Below are 14329 nucleotides of genomic sequence, written 5' to 3'. Positions count from 1 at the left end.
TTAGCAAATTCAGGCCTGGATTTATCAAAATGCGAAAAATATCCCATGCGATAGGAGAAGGGGCGTGTTTTATGGTAATAGGCAGTTTGACATTCAAAGTGCTCTCTTGTGAATATTTGATGACTTTCAGAGTGAGGAAACTCAGCTAAAGATGAAATTTATGCAATGTTCTCTCTTCCTAGCTTGATGAAAACGCCTTAGCGCATGCGAAAATGCCATAACGCGATTTGATAAATGACCCCCCTCAGACACTTATCTGGCTATAATTTATCTGGATAAAAAGGGAATTCTGGTGGCGTTCGAGGAAGGGGTTGAGTTATCCAGCTAATGTAGCTGAATATCGGGTATAACCAACTAGGTTAGGAGGATGACTTTAGACTTGCTTCAAAGCAAGTCTAAGTTAGCTTGGCTTATGTGTTGGATAAGTTTAGACTTAACTGGCTATATTTAAAAGAATATAGTTGGTTAAATTGTAATCCTATTTTAAAAAATTAAAAACCAACTTGTGGGTCCCTCTCCTCCCTCCCACCTGAGCATCAAAGGTTTAGCCCGGCTGCACCCTCCCTAAAGGGCCCGGTGTTGGTGCCAGTTGCTCTCCTGCTCCCTCTCCCAGTGCTGGTCTATTGAATTAAATTTTATGCAATTTAGGATCTCCCCATCCTAACCCCCACACCAACCCTTTCCCTTCCAATCCCCAGCCCTGGATTTGTAAATAAGCACCCATTATGTTTGTACCTAGAGCGGCAAACAGTTTGGGGCAGCAGGCTGGCTAAAATTTGCCTCCTTCCAGCTCTACTGAAGTTCACTCAGCAGAGAACAGCCCTCTACTACCCTATATGAGATCCTTACAGAAGATGGATGAGTTGTAAACACTAAACGTGGCTGGAGGCAGCAATAATCCTAAATCTATCCCTGCCACTCACTCATCCCTTTATTGTAAGTTTTTCATCAGCCTGGATCATGGTAGCGTATTACCGTGATCTGGGTCCAGCAATTCTCCTGTTCTAGGCTGCTATGATGGAAGCCTATGCTTCCAGCGTAGCTCCTAGAAGCACTATGCTGGAAGCTTCTACTTCCAGTGTAGCACCCTAGCAATGGGAGAGGCAATAAGCCCGGATCGCAGTAGGACGCTATTATGATTCAGGCTTAAGAAAAACTTATTTTTCAGGTATTGGGGGGAAGGTGGGAGTGAAAAGGTTGAGGTGGAGGGGTAGGTGTGGGGCCCTGAAGGACATAAAATTTAATTCTATTTACCAGCCCCGGAATCGAGGATGGGGAAGAGATGGGCACCAACATTGGCTATTCTTTTGAATATACAGTAGCTGGTTAAGTCTAAATTTATTTGGCTAACCATAACTAAATAACTTTATATATAACTGGCTATATTTAAAAGAATATCTGGTTATATTTAAAGGTATCTGGTTATTATTGGCTGGATAACTTTAATTGGGGATATCCAGGACAACATATCTGGCTAACTTTAACCGGTTAACTTGTCCACTATATGGCCTACTGAATATGGACCTCAATATTTCTGAGAGAGAATTGTGAGAGATAGCAAGAATCCATAGATTAAGGTAAAGCCTGCCTTAAAGATATTGCAGCTGTAGTAAATATATTTCTTTTCCTATAGTAAAGCTGGACATGTGACACTAAAACTACAAAAAGAGCGTGAATTTCATCGAATGCATCATAAACGGGTGGCCCAAGAAAAGAACAGGCTCATTAATGATATCAAAAGGTAAGGAAGCTGATTTCATTTCTTCCTGTCAGTTCAAAGTAAACATTTTAGAAATGTAGTTTTGGCAATGGCTTAAAATTACAGGGTTTACCAAATATCTATGTAACCGAACGAGTGGATGTGTTCCTTGGACCTCAAGGATGCCGATGCCTACATAACAATGCACCCCTCTTCCTGGCACTACCTTTGTTTCCGAGACAACAATGATCACTACCAATACAGAGTGCTGCCATTTGGCCTATCCTCATTGCCCAAGATGTTCATGAACTATTTAACAGTAGCTGTGGCCCATCTCCAGAGACAAGGAATAAAGCTCTTCTCCTACCTGGATGACTGACTGCTGAAAGCCCCGAGCCCAGAACGCCTGCACACCTACCAACTTCAGACAATAACCTGCTTGGAGCAGCTGGGATTCAACATAAATTATGAGAAGTCTCATCTAGAACCCTCTCAATCTCTGCAGTTTATAGGTGCCATCATGAACACAAACCTGTGCAAGGACATTCTTCAGGAGGACAGGATTTGCACCTACCGGACCCTTGCTTTGACTTTGAAGAGCCTTTCCCACCCCATGGCTTGCCAATTCTCACATTGCTAGGTCGCATGGTAGTGGCATGGTAGCGGCAATGTATGTGGTCCCACACACACGTCTTCAAATGCGCCACCTTCAGTGGGGACTAAAGTCTCAGTGATTCCATCCTATGTCGAGGACGGTGAGTCTAACTTGCCCGATGTTGTCGGATGTGGATTGGTGGCTGCGACCAGGAATTTTCCAATTGGGGGCACCTTTCCGGACTGCATCCCACCAGGTCGTCCTAACCACGGATGCTTCCAACAGGGTTGGGGAGGTCATGTGCTCCCAAGGCCTTTGGTCCCTGTTATTGTTTGTAAGGTTTTGGGTGGACCCTTGGACACTGTGGCTGCTGACCATACCCACGGGGGGAAGTCCCGTGAGGGGCCACAGGTCAGGCTCAGTTTAGGACACACAGCATTAACAGTATTGAGGAGCCACCAGAGGTGGCAGTAGTGAGCAGAGATGAAGCCCGGCGGGGCTTGTAATCCCTCAGGCTCTGGAACAGCGATCCCACAATGGCTGTGCTGTAGTGAAGAGAAACTTAGATAGTAAGTAAAATGAAGTATATGCAGGGTTCTAGAATAGAGCCTCGTTGGTTGAGTACTCATACAGCGGTTTCTCTCGGTAGGAATCACAGGAGCTGGAATAGAGGCAGGCCCTCGAGGAGCGAGTACCTGGTTCCAGGGAATAGCTCTGAGAGAAGTAGATAGTAACTCACTGATGGTGTAGGCAGTGGTATCTTCCAGGCAGAAGTAATGTTCAGGCAGCGAGTCCGGGAACATGGGCCCTCGAGGAGCGAGTAATGGTTCCAGACAGCGACCTGAAAGAGAAGAGAGAAGCCCCCGAGAAGCGGGTACCCCAAATAGAGTAAGTCCAATAATGGAGAGGCAGAGTAGCTAGGTACGGAGAGCGAATCCCATCCGTAAGGAGTTCCAGTACGAATACCTGTTGCTAACTCGATTAGCTAGCAGTAGTGTAGGCTTTTTGTATCCGGGATGCGTGACGTCATAGAGAGCCATGCTGGATGTGCATCGAAAGTGAAGTATCAGGCACATTTGGTTTGGGGTAGTAACCGCCGTAACAAGCCAGCTACTCCCCGCTTTGTGAGTGCGAACCCTCTTTTCTTCTCCCCTGCCGTTGAAGCAGAGAGCTCTGCTGGATGTGTGAAGTATCAGTTTTTCTTCTCCCCTGCCGTTGAATCAGAGAACTATGCTGTATATGCATTGAAAGTGAAGTATCAGGCTTATTTGATTTGGGGTAGTAACCGCCGTAACAAGCCAGCTACTCCCCTCTTTGTGAGTGTGAATCCTTTTTTCCACATTTCCTCTTGCTGTTGAAGCTTAGAGCGATGTTGGAGTCAAGCCTGTGTATGTTTATTTAATAAGGGTATTGACTTCCAGGCAGTAGCCATCATTCTGGCGAGTCACCCACTCTTCATTGGCAGCCTCTTGACTTTATGGATCCACAGTGTTTATCCCACGCCCCTTTGAAGTCCTTCACAGTTCTGGTCTTCACCACATCCTCTGGAAGGGCATTCCAGGCATCCACCACCCTCTCCGTGAAGAAATACTTCCTGACATTGGTTCTGAATCTTCCTCCCTGGAGCTTCAAATCGTGACCCCTGGTTCTGCTGATTTTTTTCCTTCGGAAAAGGTTTGTCGTTGTCTTTTGATCATTAACACCTTTCAAGTATCTGAAAGTCTGTATCATATCACCTCTGCTCCTCCTTTCCTCCAGGGTGTACATATTTAGATTCTTCAATCTCTCCTCGTACATCATCCGATGAAGATCCTCCACCTTCCTGGTCGCCCTTCTCTGTACCGCCTCCATCTTGTCTTTGTCTTTTTGAAGATACGGTCTCCAGAACTGAACACAGTACTCCAGGTGAGGCCTCACCAAGGACCTGTACAAGGGAATAATCACTTCCCTTTTCTTACTCGATATTCCTCTCTCTATGCAGCCCAGCATTCTTCTGGCTTTAGCTATCGCCTTGTCGCATTGTTTTGCCGACTTCAGATCATTAGACACCATCACCCCAAGGTCCCTCTCCTGCTCCGTGCACATCAGCCTTTCCCCCCCATCGAATACAGTTCATTTGGATTTCCACTCCCCATATGCATGACTTTGCACTTCTTGGCATTGAATCTCAGCTGCCATATCTTCGACCACTCTTCCAGTTTCCTTAGATCCCGTCTCATTCTCTCCACTCCTTCCGGCGTGTCCACTCTGTTGCAGATCTTAGTGTCATCCGCAAAAAGACAAACCTTACCTTCTATCCCGTCCGCAATGTCGCTCACAAAGATATTGAACAGGACCGGTCCCAACACCGATCCTTGCGGTACACCACTTAAAACTGCTCTCTCTTCAGAGAAGGTTCCATTTACCATCACACATTGTCTTCTGTCCGTCAACCAATTTGCAATCCAGGTCACCACCTCGGCACTCACTCCCAAGCTTCTCGTTTTATTCACCAGTCTCCTGTGCGGAACCGTATCAAAAGCTTTGCTGAAATCCAAGTATATGATATCGAGCGCTCTTCCTCTATCCAATTCCTTGGTTACCCAGTCAAAAAGTCAATCAGATTTGTCTGACAGGATCTTCCTCTGGTGAATCCATGCTGCCTCTGGTCCATCAATTCTCCAGACTGTAGATAGTTCACTATTCTCTCTTTCAACAGTGACTCCATTACTTTTCCCACCACTGAAGTGAGGCTAACCGGTCTGTAGTTACCAGCCTCCTCTCTGTTCCCACTCTTGTGAAGTGGGACCACCACCGCTCTTCTCCAATCACTCGGCACCACTCCCGTTTCTAGGGATCTATTGAACAGGTCGCACAGCGGTCCCGCCAGCACATCTCTGAGCTCCCTCAATATCCTTGGATGAATCCCATCAGGCCCCATGGCTTTGTCCACTTTCAGATTCTTTAGCTCTTCCCATACATTATCTACTGTAAATGGATTTTCCTCTGTTCCGCTTCCCTCCAGTTTCTTGTTGTGTAGAGATGGTCCTTCTCCAGGGTCTTCTTTAGTGAACACAGAGCTGAAGTATTCGTTTAATATTTCTGCCATTTCTTCGTCTCCCTCCACACATTGATCATTTCCACCTTTCAATTTCACTATACCACTTTGGACCTTTCTCTTTTCGCTGATGTATCTGAAAAATGTTTTGTCACCATATTTTATCTCCTTGGCAATCCTCTCTTCTGCTTGACTTTTTGCCAACTTGATTAATTTCTTTGTCTCCCTCAGTTGATACAAATATTCTTCTTTGTGCTCCTTCCTTTGGGATCTTTTGTATTTCTTGTATGCAGTTCTTTTAGCTTTAATTTTGTCAGCCACCTCCTTTGAGAACCAGATAGGTTTCATTTTTCTTTTGCTTTTCTTTACATTTCTAACATATAGAGCAGTTGCCTTGGCGATTGCTCCTTTTAGATTGGTCCACTGTTGATCCACATCTCTCTCATTTTCGCATCCATTTAGTTCTTCCTCTAGGTACTTCCCCATTTCCTCAAACAGGGGGACGCCCCTGAGGTTCACGCCAAAATAGTATTTGAAGCAGGGCCGTGCGGCGCGCGTGCCCTAAGGCAGCTGGACAGCATGGTGGGAGGCAGTGCCCAAGCCGGACTGGAGATGCTGGAGAGGACGGCAGGCAGACGCCACGGCAGCCAAACGTCCGTCAACCGCGGGAGGAGTCGCCAGAGAGGTAAGGAGGGTGGAGTGGAGACATCGGGTAGCGACAGTCGTATCAGTCCCCCTCAGAAAAAAATTTTCACTTCAATTTGTTGGAACTCCGAGCCATTCAATATGCAGTCCACAGCTTCATTTGCCCCCTTCAGGGCAAAACAGTCATGATTTACATGGACAATCAGGTAGCCATGGTCTACATCAACAAGGAAGCCGGGTCAGGTTCCAAACCTCTTTGTAGGGAGTAGTGTTACTTCTGAAGTGGGCGCTGGCTCACTCTCTACAGCTGTAAGCCACCTACCTGCCTGGTGTGAAAAACATGGAAGTAGACTTGCTCAGCATTATCTTTTATCCCCACGAGTGGGAGCTGTATCTAGAGGTAGTGTCCTCCCTCTTTCGCAGGTGGGGACTTCCGACGATAGATCTCTTCACCACCGAACACAATGTGAAGATGCCAGAGTTCTGCTCCCTGTACCCCAGCTCCCAGCGAGTGACTCAAGACGCTTTTCTACTCCACTGGGAGGGATCGTTGACGTGTGCTTTCCCCCCAATTCCACTTATCTCCAGGGTGTTATAGAACTGCATTGTGGAGGAATCGGATCTCATACTTATAGCGCTGGCATGTCTATTCTCGCTATTTCCTGATTCCAAAAGAACAGGGGGGCTGCACCCTATTTTGGACCTGAGATCCTTGAACCAGTTTCTGAAAAGAGAAAAGTTCTGGTCTCTCTGGGCACCCTGATTCCCTTCCTGCAAGGAGGGGACTGGCTTTGCTCCCTCGATCTCAAGGATGGATACACCTACATTGAGATCTTCCCCAGCCACAGGAAGTTTCTTCGGTTTGTCATGAATAAGAGACATTTCCAGTACAGGATATTGCTGTTTGGCCTCACCTCAGCCTCCCGTGTCTTCACCAAGTGCCTGGCAGTGGTCGGAGCGCACCTCCATCATTTAGGGATGCAGGTGTTCCCCTACTTGGACGACTGGCTGGTCAAGAGTGCCACCCAGGAGAGAGTGCTTCGGTCCCTGCGCTTGATCATTTGGGTGTTAGAGTCCCTCGGGTTTGTCATCAACTATCCGAAGTCCCATCTGACCCAGTTGCCGCAGTTGAGCTTCATCGGTGCCCGGTTGGACATGGCTCAGGCCAGAGCCTATCTGCCTCACGATCGGGCATGCACACTGGTGTCCCTTGCGGATCTGGTTCACTGGAGCCTGCAGGTCTCAGCCCACCTCATGCTCCGTCTACTGGGTCACATGGCTGCCACTGTCCATGTTACACTCTTGGCTCGCTTGCATATGTTCAGGGCCCAGTGGACCCTGCAGTTTCAATGGCAGCAGGCCATGTGCAATTCCGCGATACTCCACCTCTCCAAACCTCCTTGTTTTGGTGGGAGAGCCTGCCCAATTTGGAGCAGGGGGTTCCTTTCCAGTATTCCCCTTCCCAGGCTGTGCTCATGGATACATCGACCCTGGGGTGTGGTGCCCATGTGGAGGGCACAACTCTCTGTACTCAGGGTCTGTGGTCTGCTCAGGAAGCTCAGTGCCAGATCAACTTCCTATAGCTTTGAGTGATCCATTGTGTGCTCTGGGAGTTCCGGGATTGCTTGTCCAACAAGGCGGTCCTGATCCAGACCAACAACCAGGTGGCAATGTGGTACATCAGCAAACAGGGAGGTAGGAGATCGTTCTACCTGTGCCAGGAAGTGGTTCAGATTTGGTCATGGGCTAAATCAGGGCATGCTGATCTGAACTGAGTACCTTGCGGGGACAGAGAATTTGATGAAGGACCGACTGAATTGGGCCTTCTGACCCTATGAGTGTCTCTGAATCCAGCAGTGGTGGACCGGATCTTCCTCCTCTGGGGAACTCCAGACTTGGATCTCTTCGCTTCCCCCTGCTACAGCAAGGTGAAAAACATCTTCTGCCTGTACAGGGGGCATGGCAAACCAGCCACAGATGCCTTTGCCCACCTTTAGAGCAGGGCCTTCTGTATGCATATCCTCCGCTTTCTCTGGTGAAGAAGACTCTCCTGAAGCTCTGGCAGGACAAGGGAACCATGATCCTCATAGCCCTCATTGGTCAAGGCAGGTCTGGTTCCCTTTTCTGCGGGATCTCTCTATCAAAGATCTGATCGATCTGGGGACTTCCCCTAATCTTGTTACACAGGATCAGGGCAGGCTGCGCCATCTCAACCTCAGGGCATTGTCTCTAACAGCCTGGATGTTGAGAGGATAATTCTGCAGCCCCTTGACCTGTTGGATGATGTGTCTCGGGTCCTGGTTGCTTCCAGGAAGCCTTCCACTAGGACGTTTTATGGTCTGAAGTGGAGGAGGTTTGCAGTTTGGTGTGAGCGTCACAGGTTACATACTGCTCTATACCGAAACTGCTTGGCAATCTGCTACAGATTTTGTATGCTGGCTTGAAATCCAACTCCATCAGGATATGCCTGAGTGCCATCGTGGTCTACCACTAGGAGGTGACTGGTTCGCCTATCTCTATGCAGCCCATAGGGAGGTGTTTCATGCGAGGTCTGCTTCAATTAAAGCCTCCTTTGCATCCTCCTGCTTGTCCTGGGACATTAATGTGGTTTTGGTTCAACTCATGAAGGATTCTTTCGAGCCACTGTGCACCAGTGACCTGAAGTACCTGTCCTGAAGGTCATGTTTTTGATCGTTGTCACTTTGGTGCACAGAGTCATTGAACTTAAGGCTTTGGTGACGTACCCACCATACATGAATTTCTTTCATGATAAGGTGGTTCTGCATGTACACCCTAAATTTCTGCCTAAGGTGATGATGGAGTTCCATCTGAAATAGTCAATCATCCTGCCCACCTTTTTTCCCTAGCCTCATTCATATTAGGGCAAATGGGCTCTGCACAGCTTGGATTGCAAAAGAGTCTTGGCCTTCTACCTGGAGCGGACAGCAGGCCACAGGCAGTCCACGCAACTCTTCATCTCGTTTGATAAGAACAGATTGGGAGTTGCAATTGCCAAGCAAACTCTGTCTAACTTCTGTCAGATTGCATATCCTTCTGCTTTGCGCAAGCGGACTGCAGCTTGGGGTCCATGTCAAGGCTCATTCTGTCAAAGCCATGGCGGCTTCAGTGACCCACCTGAGAGCAGTCCCCTGACTGAGATCTGCAAGGCAACGATGTGGAGTTCCCTCCACATTTTTGCTGCTCACTACTCATTAGACAGGGATCGCCGACATGATAGCAGCTTCGGCCAGTCTTTCTTCCGGAATCTCTTTCAGCTGTAGAATTTTTATTTATTTTATTTATTTATCATATTTTTCTATACCGGTGTGTGGATCAAACCTTCACATCGGTTTACAACTTCTGCGTAAAATACATTATATCATACATTTATAGAACCCATCTCTTTCTGCCTAGGGGCCTTTTTTTGGGTTCAGGATGTTTCCCACTATTACCAACAGCACCTGTGTTGTGCCTGTTGTCACCTGATTGGGTGCCTATTGGTCCTGCTTATTGTTTGGGAACAGCCTGTAGCTAGGGATTCACCCTTGTGTAAAGACTACCATCTTGCTTGTCCTAGGAGAAAGCAGAGTTGCTTACCTGTAACAGGTGTTCTCTTAGGACAGCAGGATGTTAGTACTCACGAAACCCGCCTGCCATCATGCAATTTTCTCCTATGTTATTTTATTTTTTCATAATTCTATGCTGTGAGACTGGAGAGTGGCATGCTGGGCATGCTCAGTGTGCCAGCCAAAGTTTATAGAAACTTTGACATACATTTTCCATGCCAGGCTCCATCTGATGATGTCTGCCATGTATGTGGACTAACATCCTGCTGTCCTAGGAGAACACCTGTTACAGGTAAGCAACTCTGCTATGCCCCAGTTCTACAAAATTCCATGAAAAGTGGTAAATAAAAACATATTTCCTGTCATAAGGGATCATTATAACATATCTCTGTTTGTAATTGATCCCCTTTTGCCATTAAAAATAGCAACATTGATTATAGGTAGTATACAGAAAAGATAATACTTATTAAAATATGCTTTTCAATCTATGTAGCCCCTGTTCAGTTCTTATATTGGACACAAAATCACATTGGGAGTTGTGCTGTTATCATATACCCAACAGGGAGAAAGATGAGATTTAAGACCCTTAGAGAAAGGGAGTCTCTTTTTACCTAAAAAAACCCCCCAAAACAAAACACATCTTGTTTTTTGTTCCAAACAATAAGGTTTACTGAGGTACTTGTGGCATGGTAGTAATTTGACAAAATGTATACCTTGTAATAACATTTTTAGCAGAACAAACCAAAAAACTCCAAACAGTAACATATGCAGCTCGTCTACCAGCATTGGTGTCTTCTGACTCCTAAACCCCTCTTAGAATAGTTTTCCAGGACCTGCTAAACAGTGGTACTGTCACATCCGTCAGTCGCAGACGGCTGTGACCGTTCTGCCACACCTCTCTTTTACCCTTCTCCTCCTCCTTTGGGAAGATGGCTGCCTCTGCTGCTGTTTGATGAACCTCTCGGCATCTCCGAGCCAGCATGAGTGTCCCTGTCTGCCATGCTTCTTCCTGAAGCCTCCTAGGGTGCGCGTGCACATGCTGCCCACGTTCTTGAACACGTCATGGCGAGAACCTCGGAGGTGTCCCCACCACATGATGTCAGTTCCTCCGGGTATTTAAACCTCCGCTCTACTCCAAATCAACGAGTTAGCAAGGACTTCGGTTTTGCTACTCGGACCGCTTCTAAGCTGTTTGCTTAGATTCCTCGCTACCCTCCGGAGTATCTCGCTACCACTGAAGCTCTGGGTACCCACTCCTCAGTGGCCCCTCACTTCTACTCGCCCTCCGGATTTATTCTGCATAACCTTCAGGACACCCACCTCTCGGGGGTCCTGTCTGCTTTATTCCAGGTACCCTCGGTGCTCCTAGGTACTCGCTCCTCGAGGGCCTATCCTGCTCTGGGTATTATGCACCTCAGACCACGGGTCCTTCTCTTCACTCGATTACCGAAGGAAGCAACCATCGCTGCTATCCTGTGAGTACTACATCAGGGTGTGATCATCTACATTCTACTGAGACTATCTGGAGCCTTACTGTGATATCATTGGACTACAGCACTGTCCGTTGCCCGGACAAGTATCATCTAACTCACAGCAGTATAATAAAGCTTCCTTTCTTCTGTGTCCACTTCCTACTGAGTCTAGCCTATCGTTGTGGTTCCCCACGGGGCCCCTCCCCATGGGAGGAGTCATCGCCACCTCAACCAAGAGTCCACATCATGGCACAAACCCAACAGTTATTCCCTGAATCAAGCTAATGATTTGTTCTCCTTCTCTGAATATACATGGCAGTTGTCCCTGTGCAAAACTGAGGATCTTCACTGACAATCACTGGGGGTTTAGGGAGACATCTCATGTTTTACCACTGAATCACCAAATATGAATCATAATATCCAAGAAATATAAAGGCCAAATGCTGACAGGCTCCAAAAGCACTGTCACAGCGTGGTAGAAAAAGAAGAAACCTTACCCTGATGAGAACTTTACACTGAAGGATATTTTATCTAGATCTGCCTATTTGCAAGTATCTGTGTAAATGAAAAAAAAAACCAGACAGAAGGACAATACAGCAGCTAAGCCCCTAAGCATGAGTCATGGATCATCCAAGACAAGTCCAGAGCTCAGAAACACCCCCTCCCTTGGAAAACAGGGGGGAGTCAGAGACAGGGAAAATCACTCTGGCACACAGCTTGGCATACAGAATTGGCAGGACCCTCCACTCACCACGCGATTATGCAAGAGCTTTTGCATATTTATCAGATGGAAAGTATAAGACAGGGGGGCAAAGAAGAAGAAGAAAGCGACCCGGGGAGCAGGACCCCTCAAAGAAAAGGAGCCAGAAGAACAAAAGGGGAGTCCTAAGAAGACTAGCACCCCTGCTATCGAGGAGAGAAGACTAGGTGTGGCCAAGAGACCAGGGTAGGAGACCGGAGAGAGGAGACACCCTGCTGAGGTGCAGAATATGACACAGAGTCCGAGACGGTGAGGGGCGAGAACCAGACAACCCAGCAAGTATCAGAGCCAGAAGCCAGTCTCCTTCCTGGATCATCGCCAGCTCTGCCAGTATGAAACCAGGAACCAAGCCTTTTACTGCACACATTCTCCTGACATCCAGTCAGCGTCTGCTTCAGAAGTGAACAGGGGAGATCAACTGAAGCTGTACCAGGGGTAAGTAAATTAGCCAGAAGTATTAATATATTAAGCATGCTAAAGTTTGCGCAAAATGGCGCCGGCCGTACGGCAACACGATTCGACTGCAGGAGGTCGTTCCGGACCCCTGCTGGACTTTTGGCAAGTCTTGTGGGGGTCAGGAGGCCCTCCCAAGCTGGCCAAAAGTCTCTGGGGGTCCAGCGGGTGTCCGGGAGCGATCTCCTACGTTCCTGACGTCGGGGGACAAAAAAACAAAATGGCGCCGGCGCTACCTTTGACCTGTCATATGACAGGTCAAAGGTAGCGCCGGCGCCATTTCTACAACGCATGGAGGACCGAGAGTAAAAGATCACACCGGGACCCTTCCTCTGGACCCCAGGTAATTTAAGGCATTTTGGGGGGGTTCGGGAGGGTGGGGGATTTATTTTAAAGGGTCGGGGTGGGTTTTAGGGTTGTTTTAGTGTGCCGGTTTTCCCGCCCTCCCCCTTCCCCTCCCCATTCCCCCGATTTACGATTTTTTAACGATAAATCAGGGGAATTGTTATTGTATCGCGGCTCTAACGATTTTAGACGATTTAAAATATATCGGACGATATTTTAAATCGTCAAAAAACGATTCACATCCCTAGAACCTGTTCCATTGCAGAACCTGCACTCTCTGCAGCTTGGACTAATCTAAAGTATATTTCCACTTCTCCACAAATTCACCAATGTGAGTAACTCTCAATAGATCAAGAAACCAGGGGTAGGTTTTCTGCTCAGAGCTCACTGCTGTCTTAAGCCAGTGTTTTTTAAACCGTTCCTGATTTGACATCCCATAGCCAGTTTGGTTTTCAGGATTCCCAAAATGAATATAGATGAGATAGATATGCATGCAATGGAGGCAGTACATGCAGATCTGTAGTATCTCATGCATATTCATTGTGGAGATATATCCTGAAAACCAGACTGACTAGAGGTATATTCCAGGATCAGCTTGAGAAATGCTATTCTAAGCACTCACTCTCTCTCCTGCAGCTACAGGAACTCTGACCTTGAGTCCTGTACTGCCTGATGAGAAAACCAGAAGAAGACAAACTTCTGGGCTCCTTTGCTGTATTCACTCTTTAAAAAACCCCAAAAAACCTTAGGTGCCTCCACTGGGGAGAGTCTGCACACTGCCAAATACATCTGCTCTGTCTCCATGGAGACATAACTCATTAGTAAGGGACAGTTTTAGGAGGTTAGTCTTTTTTAAAGTTTTCCTTCCTTTGCCATTTTTGGATCTGATTCGTGCCAGTAGTTTTTTAGGATTTCTGTTAGAAATCACCACAGGATGTTGCACGGTTAATTGGTTCCTCCATCAACTAATTTCCTGGAGTCTGTACATTTTGTAAATGGAAGTCAGTGCCATTGTGGGAGCTTTAAAGAAAGGAGATATGTGTGTGTGTGTGTGTGTGTGTGTCTGTTCACAATCTATATGTATATATTTAAAACATCACCACACATTTTTAAATACTTTTTAGGCATTTTTCTACTGATATTGTTTTTTTTTTTTTTTTTAAGATGTTCCTATTAAGGACTGAGATGTCTGGTTGGTGATAGCTTTAAATCAATAAGATAGACTATTATTGATTTCAGCCTATTATATATTATGAATGTTTTCTTTTACATAACTCAGATTTTGCTGAAAAATTAAGATTTTTTTTTTCATTTGCATTCTATTCCTGGTATGCCCAGACAAAATTTTAGTTAATTTTTGTTGGGTATTTTTATATGCTGGTTTCAGTTTGCCATCCATATTGTGAAGTCCATAGACTGATTAGTAATGAATATCATCTATGTAGTGCACGAATTTATAGCAGCAGTGACTATACAGGTTTATTGTCTTGACCATTAGTTATCTTCACCAGAAGTAATCACAAAGTAATTGCAATTGCTAATTGTAAAAGATGAGGCACCCATAATTTAATTTTGTGTTTGTCCTGGAATGAGTAATTTGTGCAAGTGTATGTTAGAATGCTATTGGATTTGTTAAATTAGTGGTTTGGCTCACTGTCAAACAATGCACACATTCTTCTTTGTTCTTATATTGAATAGAAAACATCTGTCTAGAAGAAGAATGTAAAATAGATCAGTTAAAATATTATTTAAAGGTC

General features: G+C 46.3%; 1 protein-coding gene across 1 annotated transcript in view; it reads left to right on the top strand.

The window, feature by feature from the left end:
* The window catches only part of SPAG16 (sperm associated antigen 16), a 1286809-nt gene that overhangs the window by 133734 nt on the left and 1138746 nt on the right, over nucleotides 1-14329 (top strand). The window contains exon 6 of the mRNA XM_029606125.1: nucleotides 1634-1741. Coding sequence (XP_029461985.1) covers nucleotides 1634-1741 — 108 coding nt within the window. The remainder of the gene's footprint in view (nucleotides 1-1633; nucleotides 1742-14329) is intronic.

Source organism: Rhinatrema bivittatum, chromosome 6, assembly GCF_901001135.1.
Source record: "Rhinatrema bivittatum chromosome 6, aRhiBiv1.1, whole genome shotgun sequence".
In the NCBI taxonomy this organism is placed as follows: domain Eukaryota; kingdom Metazoa; phylum Chordata; class Amphibia; order Gymnophiona; family Rhinatrematidae; genus Rhinatrema; species Rhinatrema bivittatum.
Note: the sequence above shows the minus strand (reverse complement) of the source record. Positions and strands in the feature narration are given on the sequence as shown.